Raw genomic sequence first — 27,960 nt, 5'->3', positions numbered from 1 at the left:
TAAACACAGCTTCACAGGCAGTCTTGCTAAGACAGTACTCTGGCAGGCAGGGCAGGGTTTTTTTAGCGGCTTGGCTTAGTGATGGCATTCCCTGTGACCTTTTCCCTCTTTACTGTGTGCCAGATATCAAATAATCCTGGCATCCTCCAAGGATAGCTTCCATAGCCGAGGGAACACTCCTCCTCCATCATCCACAACTCGAGGCAAAAGACCGGGAATGGAATGAGAAACATCCTGGAACAGCCTTGATGCTGTCTGTGTGAGACTTCACACATACAACTTCCAGGGAATCCATTCTATATTTTTCACGATGTGGGGGCTGTGCTTAAATTTAACAATTATATTTTTTTCTGAAGGCTTGAAAGGAATATTGCTGCACCTTTAAGGGTTACCTAGAAGAGACAATTTCACCAGGTTTGCTTTTTCTCATCAGGGAAAATACTGTGATGAAAAAAATAGCCCTTAGAAGAAAAATTGACAAGAATTATTGCAGTCGATTTCCACAGATGTAAACTTGACAGAAATGGTTATTATCCTCTGCAGTACAGAGTTTGCACTACTGCAGCCTGGTTTAGCTGCTGAAAATGTGATTAGTCAATCGTTTGGGATGTCACAATGCCATTTCAATAAATGCGCATTATCAAAATATCGCTTGAACCATGCATATTTAAATATTACTATTTAATCTAATCTCAGTATGTTCTAGAATGACGATATATTTCTGAAAAGTGTGTGTGTGTAAATTCATATTCCCAATGGTGGGCAAAAAAAATGGAGGGAGAAACGAAAGAGGGGGAAAATGGGTTTATATGTATTTATGAAAAATCTAAGCAGAGCAATTTCAGCTACTGAAATTTTAATCACAACTTCTGCATAACCTTTGGAAAATATCCAGTTATCTGATTCTTGCTATCACCAGAAAATTATTTTGTGCTAAGATACATTTCCAAATGTAAGAACAATCTAACAATCAGCTGCAAGAAGGCTGGGAAGACACCCAAAGAATCCTTAACAAGCAGAATATGAGTTGTTTCATATAATAACAGAAATGGTTATTATGAACAGTCAGAGGAAGGGATCCACATAATTTAGAGGCATGCATGTCATTCTTGATTTTAAAGGAGGTAACCTCTCTACTTCCCATATTTCTTTAAACATTTAATATTACCCACTAGAACATAATTCCAAAAAAGGCCAGGATAAAGAGGATGCTGGTGTTGCCTAATGAAAAAATGTTTTTAAAAAATAAAATTAAAAAATCCGCAAGTCATCTTCTCACCACAAAATTATTCCATTTACAATACAGGGGATTGTTGTAAGGAACACTGAAATAATACATGTGAAGTGCTAGTCTAAAGTGATCTATAAATGCCCCGAATATAAGTTTCTGGGAATCAGAAGTGGGGCAAGTGCCACAGGAGCCAACTCTTAGTGACCAAGGTCCCGTTGCCCCTCCCATAAAATATTTGAGGGGGCCAGGGGCTCCAAAGTTGATGGGAAGTGCCATTTAAATGGTGTACATGTGCCACGTACTGTGAGTGATTATGCAAGGCAGGGCTTACTGGGACCCCCAATACTTTATTCAAGTTGGCACCCTAGGCAAGTGACATTGCACTCAAGTCCTGCATGCGGACTTCCTATAGGTATCTGGTGAGAACAGGATGCTGGACTAGTCGGGCCACTGGCCTGATCCAGCATGGCTCTTATTTTGTCCTTATGTCTTGTGTTCTTAATAGATTACATGGTGAGGAACAATGACATATGAGCAGAATGCGGGACAAAGAAGAAACAAAGTGCCAGTACCTGAAAGACAGGTAGGTAGGGCAGAGATGAGAGAATAAAAACCTGCCCTCTTGTTGCTCTGGCAAGGAGTCTTTCTTGTAATACTTTATGCTTCCCTTTGCAACATTTCATCTTTGTCCCCTTGCAAGTTTGACATGAAATTTATTTTTCAAAGTTATCATAAATACATCACAACCTTTGTTAAAATGTTGCCATCTAGTTTTGATTTGCACTGAACTTGCTGTGAGATTTATTAGGGCATTTTCATTCAAAATTATCACATCATTATTTCAGAGAATGATGGGTTTTGCTATGCTTGAATGAATCTTTCTTTCTTTCTTTCCACCTCTGTGTATTTGAAGATTTGAGGCATGGCCATTACTCCTATCTATTTGTTTTATTTTTCATCTTTGGCTTCTGCATTTTGCTGCTAACTTTCAGAGATATGTGCTTACCCAATTTCCCTCATTTGTGCTAAGAGTTATTACTTCCTCTTTTTTGTTGGTATTTTAATAGAAATGTTAATAAATTTATGTAATCATAATGTTTCCCCACCACACCAATCATTTGTTGCTGCTGTTTTCTAAACAAAACAAAACAAACAAACCTATATGAGGCCAAACAATGAGAACCATGCCTCATGTCCCTTCTGTCTACTTTGGTCTTCAGTCATAGTCTTCCTCTATATACCTCCACCGAAAGGTAGGTCTTGATCAGTACAGCTGAGCTAACGGGTTTAGAATTGTCCTGCTAGCACCAGTATACACTTAATTCTGGGGCACAGTGAGGCAGTTGCTTCTGGCAGTGAATGCTGAATGGCAGGGAACAGTGAAGAGGTACAGAAGAACAGGTAAGAAGACACCAGGAATCACAAGACAGAGAAACCAGTAGGAGAACACTTCAGTCTCCCAGGACATTCTATACAAGATCTCAAAATAGCTGTCATATTACAAAATAATTTCAGAAATAGATTGGAAAGAGAAGTTGCTGAATTACTTATTACCAAACTTAAAACCATGGAGAGACCTGGTCTGAATAGAGACATTGGATTCTTATCTCATTATACATGATAAAGCTATTTTCAGTCATCTCACGGCTTGCTTTTTCCTGTAAGACTAATTGCAGCCGTTAACAGTCAGCCGTCAACAGGTTTACCACACCTATCAGCCAATCACCCATTCCCACCACCCTTCTGAGTAATACCCCTCCCCACCCTCTCACTATATCTAAGGGTCTGTTTCAGTGTATCTGAAAAAGTGTGCATGCACACGAAAGCTCATACCAATAACAAACTTAGGGGGTCTCTAAGGTGCTACTGGAAGGAATTTTTTTATTTTGTTTCGACTACGGCAGACCAAAACGGCTACCTACCTTTATCTAGATAAGAAGAAGGGCCCTGTTGGACCTGCCTAAAGGCCTACCCAGTCCAAACTCTGTTCTCACATTGTGGTAAACCACTGAAAGCAGAACAACACTCCCCAAACAGTTTTTAGAGGCATACTGCCTCTGGCAGTGGTCATAGAACATAGGTATTGTTGACTAGTGGCTATTGGTAGCTTTACCCACCATGTGTTTGTCTAATCCTCTTTTTAAAGCCTCCCAAATTGGTGGTCATCACTACCTCTTGTGGGAGCAAATTCCATAGTTTATGCTCTGTCCATGTCAGGTGCCCCCTTAAGTGGCCTGCTGCTTTCAGTTGTGGTGGACCATGCTGTGCCAGTCCAGTTGACTTCTGTATGTGGAAGGGGGTGTATGTGGAAGGGAGTGGCATCATCGTGCTGTGCCTCACACGGCAAAATGTATTGAAAAGGCTCTAGTTACTTCCTTACTTTTGGCTCAAGGGCTGTGGAATTATATCCGTGAAATTAAGTATGTTCTGCGAGTGCTTGGCCTGGGATAAGGCTCCTTTCAGGTCCCAAGCAAAGAGGTTGAGCTGTTCCTTCATGCTAACAGCGATGTACCCTACAAGCAGCTGCTTACTCACCAGGCAATGTCAAAGTCCTTCCTCCTTCTCCATCCCACTAAGCCACAAGAATTAGGAAGGAAACAGTGGGGGGGGGGGGGTTGACAGAGAGAGAGAAGGGCACCAGAAGCTGTCTCTACATAGATTCAGTTTGTTATGCTCTCTTGAAGGACCAAATGGTTCCATAATTGGATTTCACACCTCAATAAATTAATGCCAGCTATTCCATTCAAGTGATGTTGGTTAAATCAGATTGGTTAATTGAACACTAAAGGAAGAGAAGAATCCCGCCCCCCCTAAAAATGACCAAATTGGTGATCTAAGCACATCAGGATGAGCTGAGACAGCATACACATATCTGCACACAAGACACGGTAAAAGGTAAAGGTAAAGGTACACCTCACCATTAGGTCCAGTTGCAGACAACTCTGGGGTCATCTTGCTCTATAGGCCAAGGGAATCAGCGTTTCTCTGCAGACAGCTTCCGGGTCATGTGGCCAGCATGACTAAGCCGCTTCTGGTGAACCAGAGCAGTGCACAGAAATGCCATTTGCCTTCCCACCGGAGCAGTACCTCTTTATCTACTTGCACTTTGAACTGCTAGGTGGGCAGGAGCTGGGACCGAACAACAGGAGCTCACCCCATGACACAGAGATGCCTGCTATTATACATGTATAGTTTTTCAGGTAAGGAAGTTGCAGAAGAGCTATCATGGCTTTGATTAATTGACTAGTCAGTTGCTGGTTTTAAGAGTGTGCTGTGCAGGAGGGTTTAGGGACAAAATTTACCTGGGCAGGCCCTATTCACACGGGCAGCAGTTATGTGCTTGTAAATGAGGACTACATGGGCAGAGCCACCACCATTAATTATCCCCACCCACTTTACAACCTTAAGAAGTGGCATCCTTTGTCGAAACCAGACTTTGTTCCACCACGTGGCTTTGACTCCTGACCTCTCTCTAATTCTAGGCTATCTATTCCACCCATTCCGCCCTGCAGAACTACTGCCCCTAAATTTCTCTGTCTCTTGATAATGCCTTACCTGCTCACTCTGATGATAATCTCTCCTGATTGCACTTATTAAAATTCAGCCCTCCATCCAAAGACATGAATGTTCCTATATATGTGTCCATGGAAGGAGCAAGCAACTCTCACACTGTTACTTAATTGCCACCTAAGATCTCCTTTGGTTCACCTGGCCAAGTCTACCATCTTAGTCTTTCTCTTAATTGTATCCTCTCTAATCTCTCTCTCTGATTTCTCTCTCCAGTATTTGAGCTGGGCTAGGAGAAAAGTGATAGCTGGGATAGAACACTGCTGGGATAAAGTGAGGGAGGGTTGGATCCTTTATTTAAAATGTCTCCTAAGGCAGCTTACAAAAACAATGAACCAGTTGAGAACCATAAAACATCAGGCAATGGCACAGTGTTCTCCAATAGATCTTAGAAGGCCAAGCCAAAGGCCAGCTTACAAGGTACCAGTGGAATGTGGTGAAAATTTTCATAGAGGCGCCAGCTTGTGAGGACAATGGGGGGCGATGTTGCAAGCATGAGCATTGCGCCTCCCTCTCTAAGCCAGGCAAAAGTTTCCCAGGCTTTGGGAAGGAGGAGCCAGGTCTCTGACATGATGCTGGGGCCCTCCTGCTTCCTTCCCAAAGCCGGGTGGGTTTTGGGAAGGTGTTGGGAGGGCTCTTGGACCCATCAGAGCATCACACCTCCTTCCCTGAGCTGGGCAGAAGCTTCCCAGGCTTTGGGAGGGAGGCACCAGAGGAACATTTAGGGCACTAGCCTAGTCCCCTGGTCCACTGATTGAATGCCACTGAGTCCAACCATGGTTGTTCTGAGGGGGTTCCCAGCAACAGAATGGACATAACCTGCCTTTTGCTTTCCTCTTTGTTCCTTGTTTTGTTTTCCCATCCTGCCTGTAAATAAAATCTGTTTCTCAAGGAACAACCTGTGTGTTCTTTGCGTTGTCTGAACCCTAAAAGAACCTCTGCTCTTGGCAGAACATTCACATGCAGAAGGTTCCATGTTTGATCCCTGAAATCTCCAGGTTGGGCTATATGCATAGGAAGCTGCCTTGTCAGACAATTGGTCTACCTAGCTGTCACACAGGCAGTGGCTTTCCTGTGTTTCAGGCAGGAGAGCTTCCCAGCCCTCCCTGGAAATGCTGTAGTCCAGAACAGGCAGCTGAATGATTGCATGGGCCATGGAGGCTTTGTTTCTGAAAGTGCAGACTTATGGGGATTTAATACTGCATAGCCTCTGTTAAGAGATTATTCAGACTCGTCCACCAACAGGCCCCGGGATCATGAGACTCCTTGAAGAGCTGTTCCAGTCAATAAAGAGTCGTGCTGGGGAAGAAAAACAAGGACTCTCTGCTTCTTGCTCTGCTCAGCCAGAACCTCCCACTCATTCCATCAGGAAGGGTCCAAATTGCTCGCCTGCTTTCAGCTCTCCATCTTTCTAGAAGTCACAACATAAATGCAGTTGCATAAAAGGCATGCCTCTTTTATGAATAGCGAGCAACTGAATTATTCAATGAGCATGAAAAGGTTTGAATAGATGGATTGGAAAAGGCACACCAGACCTTCACTGTTATAATTAGAGGCAGAGCAGAATAGAACGACTCCTTAACACGCAACACCACCGAAGCATAAAGGAGACCACTTTAGAGTGATGACTTTTGACTCTAGAACTGACCACCTGGATTAAAGCAGAGCCGCTTTAAAGTGTGGGGAGGGGAGGGATGCTAGGGGACCCATTCATCAACGACTATGGTAGATATTCAACCATAAATCCAAAACTAAGCTTAACTATAGGTGCAGGTGATGCCATACAAAATGCCTCTCTGAGCATTCAGAATCCAGCATCTGAACCAAGACTACCTTTTTTTCATCTCCCCTCAGCAACACTGTAAGGAAGATTAGCTAATTATGTGTTGAGTGAAGGAATTCAGCTGCAGGGAGGGTATAAGCCACCATGGTAAAGCTACCGTAGTTACACAGCTAGATGCAACAGGCTAGGACAGGCTTCCTCAACCTTGGCACTCCAGATGATTTGGCCTACAACTCCCATGATCCCTAGCTAGCAGGACCAGTGGTCAGGGATGATGGGAATTGTAGTCTCAAAACATCTGGAGGGCCTAGGTTGAGGAAGCCTGGGCTGAGACCTAGTCCTTCCTTCCACCCAAGACTGCTGCTTACCAACTTACAGCCGTGGGCAAGGAAGCTTTCCAGCATTCCTGTAGCAGGAATTGTGAAAACACATAGGCTACTGGGGTAAGCTTTGCAGGACACAAGGGATGTTGGGCCACTGTTAGAAGCCTATTTTGACACCCTATAAGCCAAAACACTGCCCCGCACTGACCAGGATGCATGAACATTACACAAGCATAAGATAGCAAACTGATTGATAACATTACTCTATTTTGCTATTATCATTTTATGTTTACGTATTTATGTAGTTTGAGAGGGACAAATCCCTTCATAGAGTACCCCTCTTTTTATTATGTTTTAGACAGGGTGGAGTCAAAGTGATCGCTTCCTCATGATTTTAAATAAAGTGAAGATTCAACACAGAGGACGCGTCTCATAAACTAGGGTCAACCCAGCCCCAGAAGCCAGGGGTCCAGCCCTTTGCACATAGCTCTGTGCCACCACAGATATCACTCTGCTCCTCCTGGCAGCATCAATTCCCCTCTTTAATTCCAGCCTGCAGCATTTTGGTTCATTTTAGATCATCAGTAGATAATTACCCTGTTTGTGCTGCTTTCATTGGGAACTGTACTCCTGAGTTTCCAGGCAGCAGTGAACAGTGGGGGTGTGAGGGGAGGAGAGGAGAGAATGGCTTTCTGGGTATAAATAGCTACCAGATTGGTCTTGTTCAGTTATCTTGCTCTGTTAACACAATCCTGTCTGTTCCCACAGAGAAGCACTGCCACTCTGTGCAGCTCACATCCGTGTCTCCAGGCAGAAGGGCAAAAAAGGAGCAGGGGGCAGAGTTGCCAGATGACCAGAGGGAACCGTGGCACGGCCTGTTCTTGTGCCTTTAGCAGCAGCTTTGAAAATCAGCAAGTGAAGCTTTTTCAATAAGGGGATGAAATGTAGGTTGCAGCCCTTATTTCCATGGTGTGTGTGTGTGTGTGTGTGTGTGTATACATATATATATATCTGTTAATTTCTGAAAATCAAGCAGCTGTTCAAAAGCAGCGTTACAGTGGCTCAGCTCATTGAAAAGCTGGCAACCCTAATAGGGTATCAGATGGCCCAGGGAAAAGATTAGAGTTAATGATATACACCATACATTTAAAGTGTGTGTGCGCACACACACACACCAAGAATGCTAAGAACTGTAGTTTACCCATTAAAGTAAAGGCAAAGGGACCCCTGACCATTAGGTCCAGTCGTGACCGACTCTGGGGTTGCGGCGCTCACCTCGCTTTATTGGCCGAGGGAGCAGGCGTACAGCTTCCGGGTAATGTGGCCAGCATGACTAAGCCGCTTCTGGTGAACCAGAGCAGCGCACGGAAACGCCGTTTACCTTCCCGCCAAAGCGGTACCTATTTATCTACTTGCACTTTGACGTGCTTTCGAACTGCTAGGTTGGCAGGAGCAGGGACCGAGCAACGGGAGTTCACCCTGCCACGGGGATTCAAACCGCCAACCTTCTGATTGGCAAGTCCTAGGCTCTGTGGTTTAACCCACAGCGCCACCCGCGTCCCTTAGTTTACCTATTACAGAGCTACAATTCCCAGCACCCTTAACAACTATAATTCCCAGGTGTGTGGGTGGGTGTGCTTTAAATGTGTTCTAAATGCAGCCTGTGACATTTGCATAAAAATGGGAAATGCAGAAGAAGTAGCTTTCTTCCAGCCCTGCAGAACAAGCAGCATCCCTCTTCTAACATAAAATATTAAAAGTGTAGGGGACGACACAAGAGTCCTGTCACTCTCCTTTGCATCTGAGCACCCTGACAAAAGGGAAAGCTATTGGTGCGTGCAACAAAACAGATACAAAAATGAAAAACTGTGGTATTCAAAGCAAGCCCACTGAAATTAATGGGTCCATCTTTGCCACATCCATTAACTTCTATGGGTCTACTCTGAGTAAAAATGAAGAAGAATGACCTACAAAAGGGCAATTTGGTATCTAATGATATTGAACACTCACTCCAATTAATCTTGGTTTTCGTTTGTAAAAGGGTGTGCAGGTGCGTGTGAAGGTTTTATGGCTGCAGAGAAAATGCACACAATAAGAGCTATGTAAAGCAACTGAATGAGTCTGCAGAGTGTCACTCTCAATTGTCTTCAGAGGCATAAACTGCCTGTTCCTCTTCAGTGTGGGATTAACTCAAATGCCAGAGATGTGAATTCAGATGTCAGCAATGTTAACTATTCCATTCCTTTGAGAAAATAGGAAAGCCATGGCTGCAGCACTCTACAATTTATTGCAAGCTCGATTGCAAGCTGTGTGCAGCGATTCACACAGATGGAGTACATTTTGGAGCTGAAGAAAAGAAGGGAAAGTACCAACACTTTTTCTCCAGCCCCGTCATTGCCTACCTTAGGGTTGTTCTGTAGGGCTGGGGGGAGTTTTGATTCAGTTTGCATTTAAAGGGAAAGCTACTTAATTCACACCTTCCGAAACAATGCCAGTCAGTCATTCTCTGAAATTTGCACCTCTCCAAATGTTGCAGTGTAGTTCTCTAATCAATGTTTACCCAACAACATGCATACTATTGAGGAGGGGAAACATGCATTAAAATTAGTATATCAATGAAAATAACATAAAAAACGCCTCGCATTAGGGGGAAACACTTGCATTAAAATGTTTTTTGTTAAGAGAAATGATTCTAATGGGGGATTCAAATTGCAGAAATGTAGAGAACTGAATGTGAGATTGGAAAAATGAAAATCTGGGAGAACTGAAATTGACAGATCTTGGTCTATCCTTGGTTCCTATATCACAGATGTTGCAGCTGATGGTGTATACAGCACATTGGAGTGCAAATGGCATCATATCCTGGATGTATGGATATGATTCTTCTGTGTGCATTGCTTCCATGACACCCATGTAAACCACACACAAAGACATTGGGTAGCTTGGGAAACAGTGATCAAAGACAAACAGCATTAGATGCTGAAACCAATGCATTCGGGTGGATATTGTTGGACTTACAATAGCTCCAGCCACCATGGCCAACAGGCAGGGATGATGGGAGTTGTAGTCCAGCAACATGTGGAGGGCTACAGATTCTCTACCCTTGCATTAGGGTCAGTGGCATAGCGTGGGTTGTCAGCACCCGGGGCAAGGCAAGTAATTTGCGCCCCCTAACCCGGGGCAAGGCAAGTAATTTGTGCCCCCCCCCCCGCTGCACTGTCCCTCCCCCAGATAGTCCCTTGCTCTCTCTCCGCACTGCACCGCACGCCTGGCACCCTCCCCTCCACAGTGGGCGGCGACCCGGCGGCTCGGATCGGATTCGCACAGCCAGCACTGCAGTGAGAGAGAGAGAGTGAGCCAGGTAGGGGCAGAGAGCTGCGAGTGCGAGCGCCCCCCCCCCCAGATGTTGCGCCCAGTGCGGCCGGCCCACCCTGCACCTCCCACACTACGCCACTGATTAGGGTGACCCATTCCACCAATGTTTGGGGAACACCTTAGGGTTGCTTGTGATTTACACATAAACACACACATGAATATATTGTATTATGCATGTAATGGTTTGAGTTCTAAAACTTTTGGCAAAAATGCTGACCACCGGACCACAGGATAAAAGATCAGATATTGATTTGTTGTTCTTTTAGAAGTTTGCATATTTTAATTGTGTGATAAAATCTATTTTGTGAATAGGGTTTCTGCTTTTCTTCCTATCTCTACATCTCTGTTTTAACAGCCTTCCACTCAGAAATGTATACATTTCTGTATACTGAGTTGCTGGGCAAATGAACAGCAGCATTGCTGGTAAAATAGGAGATGACCTTAAAAAACAAACCACCTGGTAGCACAATGTGTATTGAACAAACCAAAATAGCCTGGCAGAGATCTGAACTCGGTGCCAGATGGAGCCACGGCATTATTGTCAATGCTGTTTATTTTTAACTAATTTTATTGTATTGCTGAGATTTTTTAATGGTTGTTTTTAATTGCTGCTAGCTAGCCTGAGGCTTTTTATAAGCATGTGGTGACATATGCACTGAAGAAATAGACAAATTACATTTCTTTTCCATTAGAATGAGTTTTTCCACACTGGCGTCTACATTCAATTTAAACAGTATTGGTCTTGTTAGTGGGTAACATTATGCTAATAATAATAATAATAATAATAATAATAATAATATCTTCAAAAATAAAAGAAAATTGGGAGTAAAAGAGAAAAGAATCATTTCCTTTGTCGTCCCAGCACCTGATTCTTACCCCACATGCATCCCAAACTCCATTGTCTTCTTCTTATGTGGATTTTTATTTTTTAGCTCTAGAGAAGCATCCCTTCAGTTGGGGCAAGGAAAAGAAAGGAGGAGGAAAGGTCTCTGTTGTCATAGTAACAGCTTGGTCCAGCTCAGTCTGTGGTTCTGCCTGATGTAAAAGAGACCTGACGCTGCTGTGCAGGCATTTGCCCAAGACAGATTGAACCTGACAGGCTCTTTATGATCTGAAACATTTATAAAGCAGGGGCCATGTGTGTGAGCATGTGTGTGTGTGTGGAGAGAGAGAGAGCGAGAGAGAGAGAGAGAGAGAGAGAAGGAAGGGTGAGATGGAAATCAAAGCAGTGGCAACAGACTACTGTTACAGACAGAAAGAGGGCAAGAGGACCAGCCAAGGATGTTCAGCACATTCCACCAAAACGCATTCTGCACTCAAGCTTCTGGATAAAGGATGGATCCTGCAAACGACTGTGGTTCATAAACCAAGTACTGTGCTTTGAGACTGTATTAAGATTCTGTGGTTTTTATTAGTTCATTTGTAGATCTGGCAGTTTCAACTATTATTGTAAGCCACCCAGAGGACTTTTTTGTTCTTAGGTGGCCTAAAGTTGTAAGAAGTCAGTTTGTCAGTGAACAAAAGTGATCTGAAAAGTGAAGATGGAAAGCCTTGATGAACACAGTACATGGGGTTGCCAACTTTTTAAAACTACCCCTGGTTCTATGCCCTTGATCTTTAAACATTAGCAAGTGCTAGTGCTTCCTTGCCACAAAACTTCAAAAGCTTGTTGCTTATCAAGCAGCTGTTAAAGGCACAAGTGGAGCCAGTTGCACAAATCAAAATGATCGAGTGGGAAATATGGGGCAAGGTGATCCTGAAAATAAACTGGAGGGAATGGCTCATTTTAGTTATACGTACTAATACACAGATTATGGGAAACAAGCAAGGAGAATTTGAGCTCCTAATAAAGGACAGTATTACTGAAACATGGTGGGAGGTGAACCTGAAGCATTTCCTACTGTAAAAAAAGTAAGTAACCCGAAAAGCTTCCCCTATTATGTCAGGCACCTAGAGGAGAACGGATTTTCAAAAGCGGATGATTTTAGTAGCAACTGGAACTGAATATGCACGCCTCCATTTGTGGACTACAACCAACATTCTTTTTTGTTCTCATTGGATGTTAGGAGGTAGTCCAGGGTTGAAGAATCAGACTACTATGCAGTCCAAGCCGTATGTCTCGGGAGACAGTCTCACTGGGAATTATTCACAAGCAGTTGCATATAGAACAAACTGCAGCTTTGCTTCTCAAATTCAGCAGCCATTGAAAAATATTTAAAGGTGAGACTTACAGCTTGTGCCTCGCTTGCTTTCATCCCCAGCTCCTAACTGACTGGGAGCAAGCCATGCTTTCAAGGACAGACCAACCTCCTCATCCTCATCATTATGTGAAAGAGCCAGGTAAATCAGCACGATAAAGAGGTCCCATTCCTTCACCCCAAATCTTCATTGTGCTAACATCCATCTTATAAGTTAATTCTGGTCTATGTGTGCATTATCATCCTACAGCACCAAAGCTTGCTGCTAAGTGTGTTTAGCTTTTCTGCAGCGTACCAAAGCCCGGCAGGTTCTCTGCAGCTGATACTGCTGCTTTGACTAATAGCCATCATATAATGGAAAGGTCTGTTAGCCAGGCCCGAATGCTCCCATTAGGTAGGTAGCTAATGTCAAGTCATGAACAACTCCAGCTCTAGGAGCACAGGAACATGACAGAGCAAATCAGCATCATGGCTTTGGCTTTTGAGGCTAATTCTCCCACCCTCTCCTGTAGCCTGCTTCTTTCATATGACACATATTCATCCAATTACTTCTCAGTGCTATGGATCAATGCGTCGAGAATAACTACTACTACCCACCTTCATCACTATTCTGTTCTGTGAGTGAGATTGGTTGGTTAAAGGAGAAACTAGCCCCTACGTGTTAGGAATCTGAACTTAAAGATTCTGAGAGTTGTCTGTTTATTTATTAACATATATTAAATTTATTATAAAAACACAACTTTAAAAAAAATGCATAGAAGAAAATAAAACTCAACCAACACAGAAACAGTCATAGAAAACAAAACTGAAGTCAATATTAGCCCCATTTAGGTATTATTCCAAACTGTACAGATTATTTTTTTAAAAAAAAATTCCTTTCAGTAGCACCATAGAGAGCAACTAAATTTGTTATTGGTATGAGCTTCCGTGTGCATGTGTGTGTGTATCTGAAGAAGTGTGTGTGCACACGAAAGCTCATACCAATAACAAACTTAGTTGGTCTCTAAGGTGCTACTGGAAGGATTTAGTTTGTTTGTTTGTTTGTTTCGACTACGGCAGACCAAAATGGCTACCTACCTGTGCAGATTATTATTACTTTGTACCTTTTTACCCTCTTTTTTTGCCCAGCTATTTGATTTGATCCAATGCTAATCAAAGTCATTGGTTGGTTTTTCTTGCTTTTAGCAGCATTATAATCCAGCTCTTTGAGGTTTTCTGAGGGCAGAGGGTTGCTTAATAAATATGCAGTTTTTATTAATTAATGGCAAAGGAACCAGATTCTTTTAAAGATACAGGAAGGTATTCAGCTACAGTATTTCATGAGCATAAGGATTTCTGCTTGCACAACAGAATTTCTTCCCTTCTCCTCTCCCCATGCATTTGCCTCCCCAGATCTGCTCCAGAGGGTTAGAACATATTTAGGGGAAGCAGAGGGAAAGAACATTTCGTTGCACAAGCAGCAATCCTTGCCCTGGTGGAACAATCCCCTTAGCGCTACACTGAATACAACCCACACCTTCTGAGATTCTATATTTATTCAGAGCTTAAACCAGAATATCTTGTCATTAAGAAATATAACCCCCCCCCCTCCAGGTAGTGCTTTATTACCATTGGGTCTGCTATGTACAACATGGCTGTATACATGGGATGCGCAGCTACTTGAATACAGTATCTTTGGCATTGTTTGTAACAAGCAACATTAATCCCACAAATCCAACATACATCTGTTTCTGATTAGAACTTAGTTGGCTACACCCCTCTGCCAACTCCTAGGGGCTGTGGGGGCTTCGGCCCAGCAATAAAATATTTGAGGGGACTGGGGCCCCCCAAAGGCAATGGTCATTGCCATTCTAATGGTGTGCATGCACGGCATCACGTGATTGATTATGTAGGGCAGGGCATACCTGGGCCACTGCAATATTTTATTCAAGTTGGCACCCCTGCCCCTCTGAACTGATGATTGAAAGAAAGTCCCATAAAGAGGAAAACAGTTCATACACGCAGGGCTAGCATCCGTGGGCATACAGGCAGGTATCCTTGGGCACCTTCATAGGGCCCACTGCTGATGCCTACCACGTCCCCAAGACCAAAAATCTTGGCCACTGCAAACCGCATCTAGTCACTCTTTTACTTTACCGCAATACCCAGACCTGCCATTGATCTGGGGTTTTGTGGGACATCAAAAGGGGTTCTCGACCCAGCTGCACTGAGCTGGTACTAGAGATAGGCATGTCTGTTTACAGAGGAAGGGCCCACCAAATGACACTTTGCTCAGGGACCCCTCAAACCTAGAGTGAGGCCTAGTCATCATCTTTCAGGACTGTACCACATCAGACTGAAAGATGGAATGCTGTTCCATACCAAAAAGTAAAATACAGGTGACCCTCAACTTTCATGGAACAAACACTGGAGTTGACACATTCCCATCAGATGAATGGACTCATGATCCCAAAGAGAGACGAGAATTCTTCCCTACCTATATTAGGATGCTTCAGGAGACGGCAGATCCGAGCCTCTCGTTCCAGCTTCTGGTGATCTGTAGGGAAAGATGCCAACAAATCAGTGTGTCTGAAAGAGCAGCATGCATGCTATCCTCAGCTGATTGTAGGCTAGTCATTAGCTCTCCATATTATTCCTCTGGGATTTATAGCATGCAAATCCAGGCAGCAATAAGAACTTGGGATGACTTAACAAAAGTTATCTAAATATTCAGCTAAGGGGCAAGTACCTATAGAATTGTTGAGGCAAACTTTTCCAGCCTCTGTCAGAACTGTCAGCCTTTAATGTCCTTAAGAAATCTAAATCACCCACCCATCCACTTAGTGGCTATTCACCCAAAAGCCCTTCTATGACCAACGTGGAAATGATTATTCTGTATGAAAATAAAATTACTTCCTTGAACTCTAGGAAAAAATGACATAGGAATGATTTCTTGGCAATATCCACAAGTACCTTGAAACTAAGCTAGAGCTGACAATCTTCCTGTGTTATGTTCCACTTTTAAAAATTAATGCTAATTTATAATACGCTTCTGCTTGTGCCACTTCCCCAAGGGACAAGAAGTTCCAGGGACAGTGTCATAGTGCTTACTTCCTTTCAATGAGATTACACCTTTTGTAATATATGTTTATCTGCAACACAAAAAAAATGCAAGTAAGCAGTCAGGACAATGAGAATTGATAGTCATAAAAAAAAACACAAATTATCCTCTGATTCTGCAGGTAACTGTAACCCCTGGCACCTCACAGAATTGTAGAGCTGGAGGGGACCCACAGAGTCACCTAGTCCAACCTCCTACAAAGCAGAAATGACAACCTCAAAGGTAAACAACCTCAAAGGCATGTCTTTAAAACACAAGTCAACCTAGCACTGGCTACTTTCAACTCACTTAGGATCAAGCCACACAAAAATCTGGAGTTATTTTGCACTATAGCAGGCAGGGCTCTCATCAATAGCAACAAGATTTTTAACAAAGGTGGGTGAGTGAGTGGAAATATCCACTGCACAACTTCATTTGAAGATAGTGGGAGTGGGGAAACCTTTTCTTTTGGCATTTAAATTTAAAAATAAGGGTCTCTTGGCAAAGACTGATTTTACAAATGTGAGTTCTTCCCTAGCAAGCTCACGGACTGCTGGTTGAATACAGTGTCCTACAAACAAACAGCCTAAATGTCTAGCTCGGCTTTGTTCTGATGTAGCAGCCATGTGCCTCTTTATGTCCCCACCTCCCATTTTCCTTGCTCACCTTCCTAGTACAAAGCACCACTTGTCCCCTCTCTCTCAGCCTCTTTCTTGAGATAAACACACACAATTAGGTTTGTGTTGAAGTAAGATATGAGGAATCCAGCAGTGTGAACTTTCTGCTGCCTGTTCCCCATTGTGTTGCAAATGTGCCTCGGAGCTTGGGGACAACAGTCTCACACTCCGCCAGAGGTGCCAAACATCAAAAGCTTAACAAGCTCCAGCAGACCATGAATGGCTATGTATGTGCGAGCACAGCACTGATCTTTCACTGCTGTTTTCTTTTAGCCTGCCTATCCCAACAGGGCATATGGCAATAAGAAAAGCAAGCTTAATTCTTCCTTGGTGTTCTTTTGCCTCATGGCAGCCTCTGAATTGTCAGATTCCCTCCCCACAGAGGGGCATCTAGCGTATCTGTTGTATACATTCCCCTGTATTCTGAAGACACACACAGGCCTCTGGCCTCTGACAATTCATATATTTTTGTAGGACGGACCTCTTCTGTTTCTGTTTAACTTACACTGAGCTGCATTTGTTTGGAATTACCGTATTTTTTGCTCTATAAGACTCACCTTTTCCCTTCTAAAAAGTAAGGGGAAATGTGTGTGCGTCTTATGGAGTGAATGCAGGCTGCACAGCTATCCCAAAAGCCAGAACAGCAAGAGGGATTGTTGCTTTCACTGCGCAGCGATCCCTCTTGCTGTTCTGGCTTCTGAGATTCAGAATATTTTTTTCCTTGTTTTCCTCCTCCAATAACTAGGTGCGTCTTGTGGTCTGGTGTGTCTTATAGAGCAAAAAATACGGTACTTCCTTTGTTTTAAATAATACATACCCTCCAACATTTCTCTGATGAAAATAGGGATGTCCCATCCCATCATCACCTTCATTTTATTATTTATACCCCACCCATCTGACTGGGTTGCCCCAGCTACTCTGGCCTGCTTTCAACGTATATAAAAACATACTAGAAATTAAAGATTAAAAAACCTCCCTATACAGGGCTGCCTTCAGATGTCTTGTACAGTAATCAGCATTCAAAACTCCCATTGTTCTAGGTGCATTTTGCTACAGGGAATTTCATAAACGCAAGCAGTTTCTGAGCTCTGGGCGCAGTACTAAGCCTAAGATTTCAGATTAAAATTGCCACTGTTCCTAGGAAGTAAATCCCAACCAAGTTCAATAGGGCTTCCTCCCAACAAAAAAATGCATGGATTGGGGATCTGTAAACTTTTCTTTTCAACCCAACATTAAATGTTCTTTTAATGTATGATGTGCTTTGAATTCAAAATATACTAGCCAGTTAGTTATGATGGTTTAAGCAGCACATGTTAAAGTGTTATCTACCTCAGACTCTCACAGTGCTGCTTAAAATCAAAACAAACTTTGGAGTGGGATCACTGAACAACCCTTAAGTCTTAGGTTTGCGAACTGGACACTCAAGGTGGATGTCTCTGCCATCTGTTGTATAGGCCTTTAATATGTGTTAATTGTGGTGCCAAAAAGATATGTTTATATGAAGGTAAGTGGGTGTAGGGAGAATCCAGGGCTTGTCTGCAGAAAGTGGCTGGAAGCCTCCCCACTTCCAGCCACTTTCTGAAGACTGCAGAAGGGACCCTTTTAAGAATATTAGAGGGGTGGGCAGGGAAAAAACTAGACCATGTGAAAAACGAGCATAAGATTTGAGCTGCAGTTCATTCATTTTTCAGCTTTGTATTCTTATTATTAAAAAAGTGCACCTAGACATTCCATTGTCGCGCCCATATCCTATGTTTTAAGGTGCCATTTAGCGCCTAGCTTTCATATCTCAGTTTCTAACGCTGCTTCTAATGGCTGTGTAGTTACTTATCTCCTTGGCTTGGGGGGTCACATAAATCAATAAATCCCAACATTTCTACAATGAAACTAGGGACACTCCTAAGGAAAAGCAGGACATTCTGGGATCAAACCAGAAACTGGGACATCTTCTGTAAATCCAGGACTGTCCCTGGAAAATAGGGACACTTGGTAGGGTCTAATCATATGGTATTGTTGGAACCTGCCCTGGGGCCTTATGGGTGAAGGGCGGGTAAGAAATCTTATACAGTGATACTTCTAGTTACAAACTTAATTCGTTCCGGAGGTCCATTCTTAACCTGAAACTGTTCTTAACTAGAGGCGTGCTTTCGCTAATGGGGCCCCCTGCTGCTGCTGCGCCGCTGGCACACGATTTTCGTTCTCATCCTGGGGCAAAGTTCTCAACATGAGGTAACTCTTCCAGGTTAGTGGAGTTTGTAACCTGAAGCGTTTGGAACCTGAGGCGTTTGTAACTCGGGTACCACTGTAAATAAATCCACAAAACCGCCACACTCATGAGTATGCAGGAATCACTGTGCTTGCACAAACACATCTGAAAGAACATGAAGTCGTAGAACTTCACTGTTTTGCCTATCCTCACCCTTGCAACACAGCTCTGGAGCAAAAATATATTGGCCTCACATCAGTAGTAAAAAGGATTGTGAGCAATCACCTTTCTGGCTGGAACTTGATGTTCCACAGAATTTGCTCCTTGAGCTTTGTGGCAGTCCCAGATTCGTCTAGGGCCCTCCCTACAAGGCACCTGTGCTTCTACCTTCTTCAGGAACAGTTTCCATTTATGCCTATACAAAGATGCTTTCTACTGCAGAAAACCTAATTGATGGTTGTCCTGGTTCTGTAGTAAACAGTAGGTTTTCCCACAGAAAGCGGCAGGACAACAACAGCCTCTTGGACCTAAGACTTGAAATCACTGGAAATCATGGGGCAAATGGGAGTGTGGATGGGCCCTAAGTTTCAATGGGGGATGAGGTCTAAGGGACTGAGCCAAAGGCTTGTTCTGAATCAAGAGAGAAGAGCGGTATCACAGTTTTTCTGGAGGACATTCCCTGCATATGGGGAAAAGAGCAGAACTGAACAAGTTTGGATGATAGACATCCTTTAATTGGAGGCGCTGAAGCTTGAACCTTGAACTTTTATGGATGCAGATCATGAGCCCTACCACAAAGCTGTGGCTTTTACCGACAAGGCTCACCCTCTGCAGCTGCGTAAGTAGGAAGGCGTTGTGAAAATGAAAAACAGCAGGATATAAAATGTGGTTCTTCACACAGAATTGACTTCGATCCTCTCCCTGGCACTGGCAATGATACTCCTAATTTGATTAAAGATTATATATCAGCCATGGGATCTCAGCACCAGCGTGAACCTTGCATTCTCAACAAAAAAAGTGTTAAAAGAGTTGTGCACAGATTCTCAGATATCTTCAACACTCTTGAGCCTTGTTAGCTGAACTAGCAATGGTTGTTTTCTAGAACATTGAAATATAGAATCTTGTATTTGTTTCTCTCCATTTTACAGTGCAGTGCTTTGTGCCCATCGCTCTACATTTTATTGGCTTCTTAGTACATAGAATGAATTTCCTGGGAGCAGAACGCTCCCCTTGCTAGCATTTATGAAAGTGTTTTATTGCACCAGGCACCAACAACTGAAGCAAGTGTTTCATCATCATTATTGGAACACAGCACAGCTCAGCCATTGCATTTAGCGGCTATTGAGAATGGAGCAGACCTTTTGCACTGGCCTCCCTGGCCACAGAGGGATTCCTGGATGCTGTAGCTTCTGGTACTTTGAATGCAAGAAGGATTCCGTAGGCTAATGTCACTGAGTCTGACAGGCAGCTCTTCCTAATACAAAGCTAACATTTTCCCTAATTCGGCTCCACTGCATTTCTACTCATGCACCTGCCATGTAAAGCTTTGAATAATCCTTTTCAATCCTTGGCGTTTACATCTAGAGACTCATCATTGCGGCATTTTCTTGCTAAGCTATGCAGACATAGACACAGCTCTTAATCTTTTCCACCTAAATCACCTCCTCCTCATTGAATTCATTGTTTCCCCCACTTACAATTCCCTCCCATTGCTTTGTCTCTGATGCTTGCAGTGAGTGCATGTGTGTCTGTGCAAGAAACAAAGGAGGCAAACCAACAAAAATGAACCAACAACAACAGTTTTCTTCTTCTCATGGGCACACTACACCTCTTCTTCTAATCTGCCTTCTGGAAAAACCACACTGGCTCTTAAGTTTTCAATATGTCCATACCATTGGTGCCACTAGCTGGCAAAGACTGCAGAGCCATCAATGGTCTAAGCCATTACAAGGCAGTCTTGTTCTCTGTGCTATAGTTCTGGCTGCAATTCCATCAACGGCAGCCAATTGTGTGGAACAAGAGTGAGGAAACACACATCGTAATGATGTCAGAACTTCGGGTTAACTGGACTAGACATTGCAGAGGAAAGTGGGGAGCCCCACGCAGGCTTCCCATTTCCAGCAAGAGCTCCTTGTTCCTTTCAAAGAGAAATAATATTGACTTCATTGACTTCAATGGGATTTAAGCAGTTGAGGTGTCGCCACCATTCTCTGCATACTTCTGTCAGAGGAGGTACCATGAGTTGAGTAAACATGCATATGACTATGCTGTATGCGTAGGATTGCAGCCTCAATCTAGAGGGGTAATAAACCTTTAATTCTATGATAAACTGGTTGAGGAGGCGCAGTGTCTATTTCTGCATACTTAATGGTACTGATTCAGTACTGAATTTGTTCCGAAGATGCAACCGTACCAATTTGACAGGTCAAATGATATCTACCTTGGATTCCCTCCTCCCACACACATCTAATGATCTTGCTGATGCACAGCTCAATATTTTATTTGATCAGTGTGCAACAGCCCAAGGACTGAACACCACGCCCTCCGCACCCAGCTCCCCTACTGTACTAGGCCTTCGGTACTCTTCACAATCCACACCCCCCAGTCCTGGCTACCAAGGGTCCTGCTCTGCATTCTCCTCAAATGCTTTTTCCTGGCTGGAATGCCTAATCTTAAACTGGGATAATTCATCTGGTTTGCCTTGATGGAGGATAAAAGATGTGAGTAGTGGGTGAGCGTATGTAGAAACATCTGGCTTTTAGTGTTTCAAGGCAAAAGAGAACCACCTGTTGCTCCACCCATTTTTGCCTCTGGTCCCGCCCACCACTGGCACGAAGCCCTTGGAAGGTTGCCCTATGATGAAATGGCATCCCTGAGACTGAAAGGACCCGTGCATGTAGCACTAGGTCAACCTTGTAAATAAGTCCATTCAATCCTGCAGAAATTCCTACTAGCCTGCTTAGTGCTTTCAAAGGAACACAGAAGGGCTCCTGTACCCACTGCAATTTCTACATTGAGTGTGGAGAAGAGGGGCTTTCCCCTCCTTTGGCAACCTACTTTGTTTTTTATGCAGGGCACAGAGAGGAGGCTGGGCTCTCCACTCATCCTCTGCCGACCCTCCATGCAATTCCTTGTTGCCAGCAGTGAGTGCTTAAATACAAGGTCGCATTCGATGAACATTTGTAGTACTTTAAAAAAAAAAAAAATGAATAATCCCTAAGTGGTACATAAATACAAATTAAGTATAGGTTCCTAAAATTCTCAAGTGGGTTCTGTCAGCTGCCAAGGAGGGAATCAGCTTGCTTATACCACTCACAGTGTCCTGAGGAGTACACCTCTCACCTAGCGTAGGAACAAATGTTCCTCTTTTGGCTGACAAAACGTCGCAAAGAATGGTTGAACAGCACGAGATAAAGCTTTCTTCCCTGTGACGTCTGTCCATGTATTTCCAATTGCGTCAGAGTTATTGGCATGCGCCAACCATATCCTTCTCAAGGAACGAAGGAAAAATAGGAAGCAGACTTATACTGAGTGGAAGTACCAGTTGGTCCAGCTCACAACTGTCTACACTAACAGGGGAGGCTCCTGCCATGGCTGCATACCGTCCAGCTTTTCTGGAGCCAAAACTGGGACACACACCTTCTGGGATGAGCTCTCAGGTGAGTCACATGACACGTGCCACACTTTTTTCAGCGTGAGATCTCACACGGTGCCCAAAAATGAATATGAGCACCACACAGCCTGAAAATGTGCTTTTGGGAGGAAGTCAAGTGCTTTAAATGTTTGTTGTGGTTGTATTCAGCTTAAACTCTGCCCAAGGCCTGGTCTGAAAGCATGGCAGTTGCTAGTCCTACCTGGAAATGCCAGGAACTGGTTGTGTTCATATTTCCTGTTCAGGCATATAATGTCTGAATAGGCTTATCTTGGGGTAAACCCAACATTGTGGACTTGGCTCAGGTTTACATGCAGTTGTTAGGTGGCTTTAGGCACCTAATAACTCAGCTACCCCACCTACAATGTGCAAATAACAATGTGAGATACTACCCAGGGCTGTCGTAAAGGAGATATGGGAAACCTATGGCCCACCAATTTTGGCTGAACTATAACTCCCATCAGTCCCAGCAGGCATGACAAATAACTATGGATGATGGGACCTGTGGTTCAGCAACCGTTTATGGGCCAACCATTTCCCACGTCAATTATAAATGTGTGAATTGCTTTGAATCCTTTAAAATGCTTTTTATTTCTAGAGAGGGATGTTTCTTTGAGCCCCCTGACCAAGCGGCACGGCAGAACAATATGTTTTGTTCTGCTGTTGCCATGTCATTTCCAACAAGTTGGATGGCTGTTTGCTGTACAGTACTTAACTCCAGTTGCCATCCTGTGTGGGTTTGCTGCAAACTCCCCTTGTTCTATTGTGAAAGAAGAAAGTATCCTCCTTCAGTTTCTGAGGAGAGCCAACAGGAAATAATGATCACTGTGTGAACGGAATGTGTGGGGATACTCAGATATAGCAAGGAGCAGTGCAAAGCAGCAAGAGGAGCCTTTTTCCTTTTCAGAAAGGACGTAGTGTGTGTTTGGTTGTACATGGTAATATTGCTTCTATTCATGCTTTTAAAAAAGCCCAAGAGGGGCTATGATATCAAACACATGACATCACATGAATTTGCATTGGGTCCTGTAGTAGTACTGTACTGTTATGTGAAATCTGTAGTTCTTCCAGAAGGTTTGGAAATTGTCACTCACTTATCAACATCAGCAAGATTGTCTATGTTTAAACAATAGTAATAATAGTAGCAGTAGTAGATCCATCTTCTGTATCAGAATGTCTGAGAATTTGGGACAAAGAGTGTTTGGGTGGGTTGACAGGGAGATAATGGCATCATTTAGATAACACACCAAACCAGGGTTCGGTGTAATATGAATGAGCACAGCTCTTTGGGAAGTCCTCCTTCCTTTGCCTTCCTCCAGCATGGTGAGGAGGAGGATTTTTAGGCCTTTTCTCTTTGTCTTATTTAACAATAGCACCCCATTTTGTGTAAGCACACATCATGGTTTAATACAAACCATGATTAGTTTCAACAAGCCAGCCTAATAATCCATGGTTAGAAATTGGCTTGTCTGGAAACTACCAGTAATTTGTCTCAAATTTCAACCTTCTGGTTTGGACAATACGGGAAGCCGCCATTAACTAAAACCAAAAGCAAATGCTTCCATTTAATAAAACCAGAAAAAAATGAATTTTGTTTATGCTACGTATGATGGGGATAAAATCCCAGAGTCCATGCAAGTAGGAGTGGTTCCGCAGACGGCAGCTCACTCCTCCGCTTTGACCCTGACTCTCCCCCTGAACAAACCCTCCTGCCTCACACTGAGGGTGCTATAACTATGTATTTTGCAGAGCTTCCAGAGGGTCACTCCAGCCTGGTTTGTTGGGGTTCGTAGTTAATAAGCCTGGTCATTCTCCTAGTTGGAAAACATATTCCAAGGAATCAGTGGTCCCCAGCATCCTGCCTGAAGCAGTCACAGGCCTATAAAATTTGCTGGTGGACAAAGCACAGCAAGCTCCCTGCCTTAAGTACAAAAGCCGCAAACAGCAGGGTGTTACAGCCATTGTAGATAGCTGGGGGGGGGGGAGGTGCACCTGTTCTTTTAACTGTGACTGGCAGGTGAGATCTCACTCTCCTGTTTTGCAAAGAAGTGATCGCTAAGCATTTCATTTTACCTTCACAGCCAGGGAACAAAGAGGCAGGGAATTTTATCCTCCCACTCTGCCCTTTTATACAGAGGTATTTCCTTCCTTTCCTTAATACTGAAAGCGACGTGAGAAATGTAACCCTTCTATACAATCGCAAGCTGGAAGGTGGGACAGTGGGGGGGGGGCTCTTGAAACACAGGCCTAGTTTCAACTGCAAACAGTTGATTCATGTGTGGCAGATGTCTGGCTCGAAGGGCAATCCAGCCAGATGGGTGGGGTATAAATAATAAAATGGTTATTATTCTTATTATTATTATTACTCAAGAGGGGGCAGTGGCATTCATGAAAGGCAGAAGAATGTCTACTCTTCTGCTTAGACTGCCCTTAAACCTTAGGCTGCTAAAAGATTGCCCTAACACATGGCAGGGAATCAAGAACTCTGCTTCTTCCTTTTGCACCTGCTGTTGGAGGTCTATACTCTGTTGGACTAGAGCCACTGGCAGGGAACCAGGAGCTCCCGGGTTAACATGTGTTAATTGAAGGAGAGAAGGTACCCAAGGTGGTCAGATAGATGGAGGGAAAGATGGCTCTGCAAAACTGCAGTCCTATAAACGTCACACACTTTGGGTTCTGGCATGCATCCCCTGACAGATTACAGCCAAGTGAAGGTAGCGCTCAGCAAAGAGAAGTCCCCCCACTACTGAACCAGACATACCTTTTCTCTGACATATTGAGTAAGTTCTGAGTTCTCTGGGCTCACTTTATGGCTCCTGTGAACAGGTCTATCACTAGGGGGTTTGCACTGGTAAGTGGGGCGCAGGCTTTATCTCAATGGGAACTAATGGGATTATCTCTCTTGAGTGTTTGCTATCAGAACTTTGAGAAGTGAACCTTCTCCCTGGATAAAGTGTGCGTGGATGAAGATAAGTCTAGCTAAAAAGCTGAGAGCATCTTGGATGCCTCTGTCTGAAGACCTGAGGTGAGGTAACAGATCTGCTGGTGGGAGTGCACATGCTGCTAACTTGCATTTTTGCTATACTTGTGTGGTAGTGAAATAAACAAAATGTAACATAACCACAGTAAGTGTTCACAGCTTTCTCCTCCAAAGGAAGCCAACTCTGCCTCTGGAACTTCTCACTGTTTGGGGAAGTAGAGCGTGCAGAACACTATGAACTTTTTTGGGGGGTATTGTTATTGTTGGTTATTATGGTATGCATTTTTGTGTTTTTATACTGTAAACCTCCCTTTGATCTTCGGATGAAGGGTGGTTTAAAAATATAATAAATAATTGCATACATAAATAGCACTATGTGTCCTGTTTCTAAACTTAAGCACCAATACCGTCCTAAGTAGACATCATTGTCTCTTGGGGACATCAGAAACAGTCTGAGACAAGCCAGTGCTTAACAAATATGAATTTATTTGTTTTATTTTTTCTTTTATTGCAAAAAATCTATTTATTTGTGACAACCTGTCTCAGAAACATGGACCCACACCAGAGGAGGAAAAGTCCCATTGCACTAGCAGCAGTCCTTCCATGAGTGCAATTATTTAGTTGAATACCACCCCAGTCCGCATGTATGTCTACCCAAGGTACATGTGGGAGAGAAGTATATGGGGTCTCTACATCACTGTCTGCAGAATACTTTGAGATCATCAGCCCCATATAAGGGATCTGGAAAGAGCCAGAACCAGACAGTTATAAACCTTTCCCTTGCTTTTACCCATCTCCTGTCATATGGACTGAAATGCTAAATGAATGTCTCCTTCCTCAAAGCAACCTCTCCTTCTGTTTGTGCTATTGCAATCTGTCACTATGAAATGAGAGAAAAGAAGGAGCAGCAGTTAGTGTGGAGGAGACGGCCAGAACAGATCCAGCTCTTCTTAAAACTCAAAAGGTACAAAGGGAAATTAGGAGACACTAAGTAAAATGGTTTGACCAAACTGCGGGAGGCAGTGGAAGACAGGAGTGCCTGGCGTGCTCTGGTCCATGGGGTCACGAAGAGTCGGACACGACTATACGACTAAACAACAACAAAGTAAAATGGAACACGAATTTAAGAAAGGAGGAGGTACAATAACTCTGGAGACTAAAGCTACAATCCTACGCACACTTCCCTAGGAGTAATGGGACTCAATGGGGCTTACTTCTCACAGACTAGCAGGTGTTCAGCACAATCCTCACATACACAAAAGTCCCACCCTTTTGAATGGGGCGTATTCCCACATAAGTGGATACAGATGCAGCCTTAGTGGTCCACCTAGAATAGATCTGGCCGTCACATTGGGCCCCAGAATCCACACCAGACTGATGCAGAATGGATTATATTTCGTGATAATAATATGTTGTTATGGGTTTGATTTGCTTACCTTTTCAGGGCCAACTCCATACATTACATTTCTAGGTATTGTAAGCAATGCCTACAAACACAATGCCACACAAGCATACTGGTCAAGGACCTTCATATGACTGCTTCAACCTCCTAATGTTGTTGTTGTGATTATTAATTTTGGCCCTCCTCTTCACTGCTGCACACACAAGCAGTTTACAACACATAGGTATAAAGCATGATACAAAAGCTCTCTGAAATTAAAATGGGATGGTTTTAAATGACTAGATTTGAAGCTTTCAGTAAAACCAACATCTGAGACATTTTCATTTTCTTATTTTGATTCAGAATATGTATGCAGCGTCTGGGCAACATTATGAGAAAGGTTGCCTGGATAAAATTTGACCCTGAAAGCATGCTCTCAGTAGCAACCTTGGTTTACCTCTGTGTGAAACAGCCCTAAAATATATAGAAAAGCTGTTGGGTGGATACTGAAAACTATTTCCAACATGGTTGCCAGGATACAGAAAGCCACATGACCAGGTTTTCTGTAGCATCTATCTACTTGTGGAGCAAGTTTTAGCATACAACCCACTATCATGCATCTGTGCTAAGAACTCACATGCAGAGAAGTCGCAAGGAAAGAGATCTGTGGAGGAACTTTCCTTTGCACTCCTTAGCATTCATGTCTACTCAGTCTTGCATCCTCTCCAGGCATTGGTACAGATTTCAGGGCAGCTTCATTTATACCTATTCCTATTCAGCTGGAGTTGCACCTACAGTTAAACTACAGCAACAATTAGGCAGTGGCAAACTTAGTTGTGTTAAATATCCTGAAGGAAAAGGAAGAGGAAGCTGTTCGATTCCCCCCCACAATTTCCAGTGCAGAGTCCTGTCTGTCAGTGGCTGTAGCACAGAGAATTCTTCCTTCCTCATCCTCAGGAAAGAAAGGTACCCATACGCAGCACGAAAATGTGGTTTGTATTAGTCTGGAACCATTCATGCTCATCCTTAACATGCTGCTTTCAGTCTAGATTTATTGCGTAGATCCTGCCATCCAGGCAGGTGGGTGTGCTTACTTGGCATGTGTTTGAAACTCTCCCCTTGTGATCTTGATATATGCCTATCCACAATGTCACTGGGCAGGTGTGGATACACATACACACACCATTGCTGGGACCACCTGCATCTGTTTTCAGATGGGCAAATACAAAATCAATATGCTATGAGCTTTTATTTTTGGAATGAATCCAGCTTGTCAAGAAGCATTTTTCAAGGGCAAAAAAAAAAAAAAAAGTGCAACACAGCTAGGTAGGAAAACCAAGTGCTCGGTCGCTCTTCATTCCAGAATGATGTATGTACAAAGCCTGTCTTAAGTAAAAGAGATGTGGACGGTAAGCTTCTAGGGGATATTGTTTGGAAAGTCCAGAGTCATTCTTTTGTGGAAGAGCATCCAGGGAACTCCTCACACACCTACTGTTCATGCCTGGGGG

At 43.5% G+C, this 27,960-nt stretch overlaps 1 protein-coding gene across 5 annotated transcripts in view; it reads right to left on the bottom strand.

The window, feature by feature from the left end:
* Positions 1-27,960, bottom strand: part of CAMK2A (calcium/calmodulin dependent protein kinase II alpha) — a gene marked incomplete at its 3' end in the record, with an annotated part of 112,530 nt that overhangs the window by 48,231 nt on the left and 36,339 nt on the right. For all 5 annotated transcript variants that reach the window (XR_014507474.1, XR_014507475.1, XM_083424446.1 and 2 more), the window contains exon 3: positions 14,954-15,013. Coding sequence is in view for 3 of the 5 variants with exons in the window: in XM_083424446.1 (XP_083280572.1) it covers positions 14,954-15,013 (60 nt within the window). The remainder of the gene's footprint in view (positions 1-14,953; positions 15,014-27,960) is intronic.

The sequence above is a fragment of the Podarcis tiliguerta genome, assembly GCF_965153285.1.
Source record: "Podarcis tiliguerta genome assembly, chromosome: 2".
NCBI lineage: Eukaryota > Metazoa > Chordata > Lepidosauria > Squamata > Lacertidae > Podarcis > Podarcis tiliguerta.
Note: the sequence above shows the minus strand (reverse complement) of the source record. Positions and strands in the feature narration are given on the sequence as shown.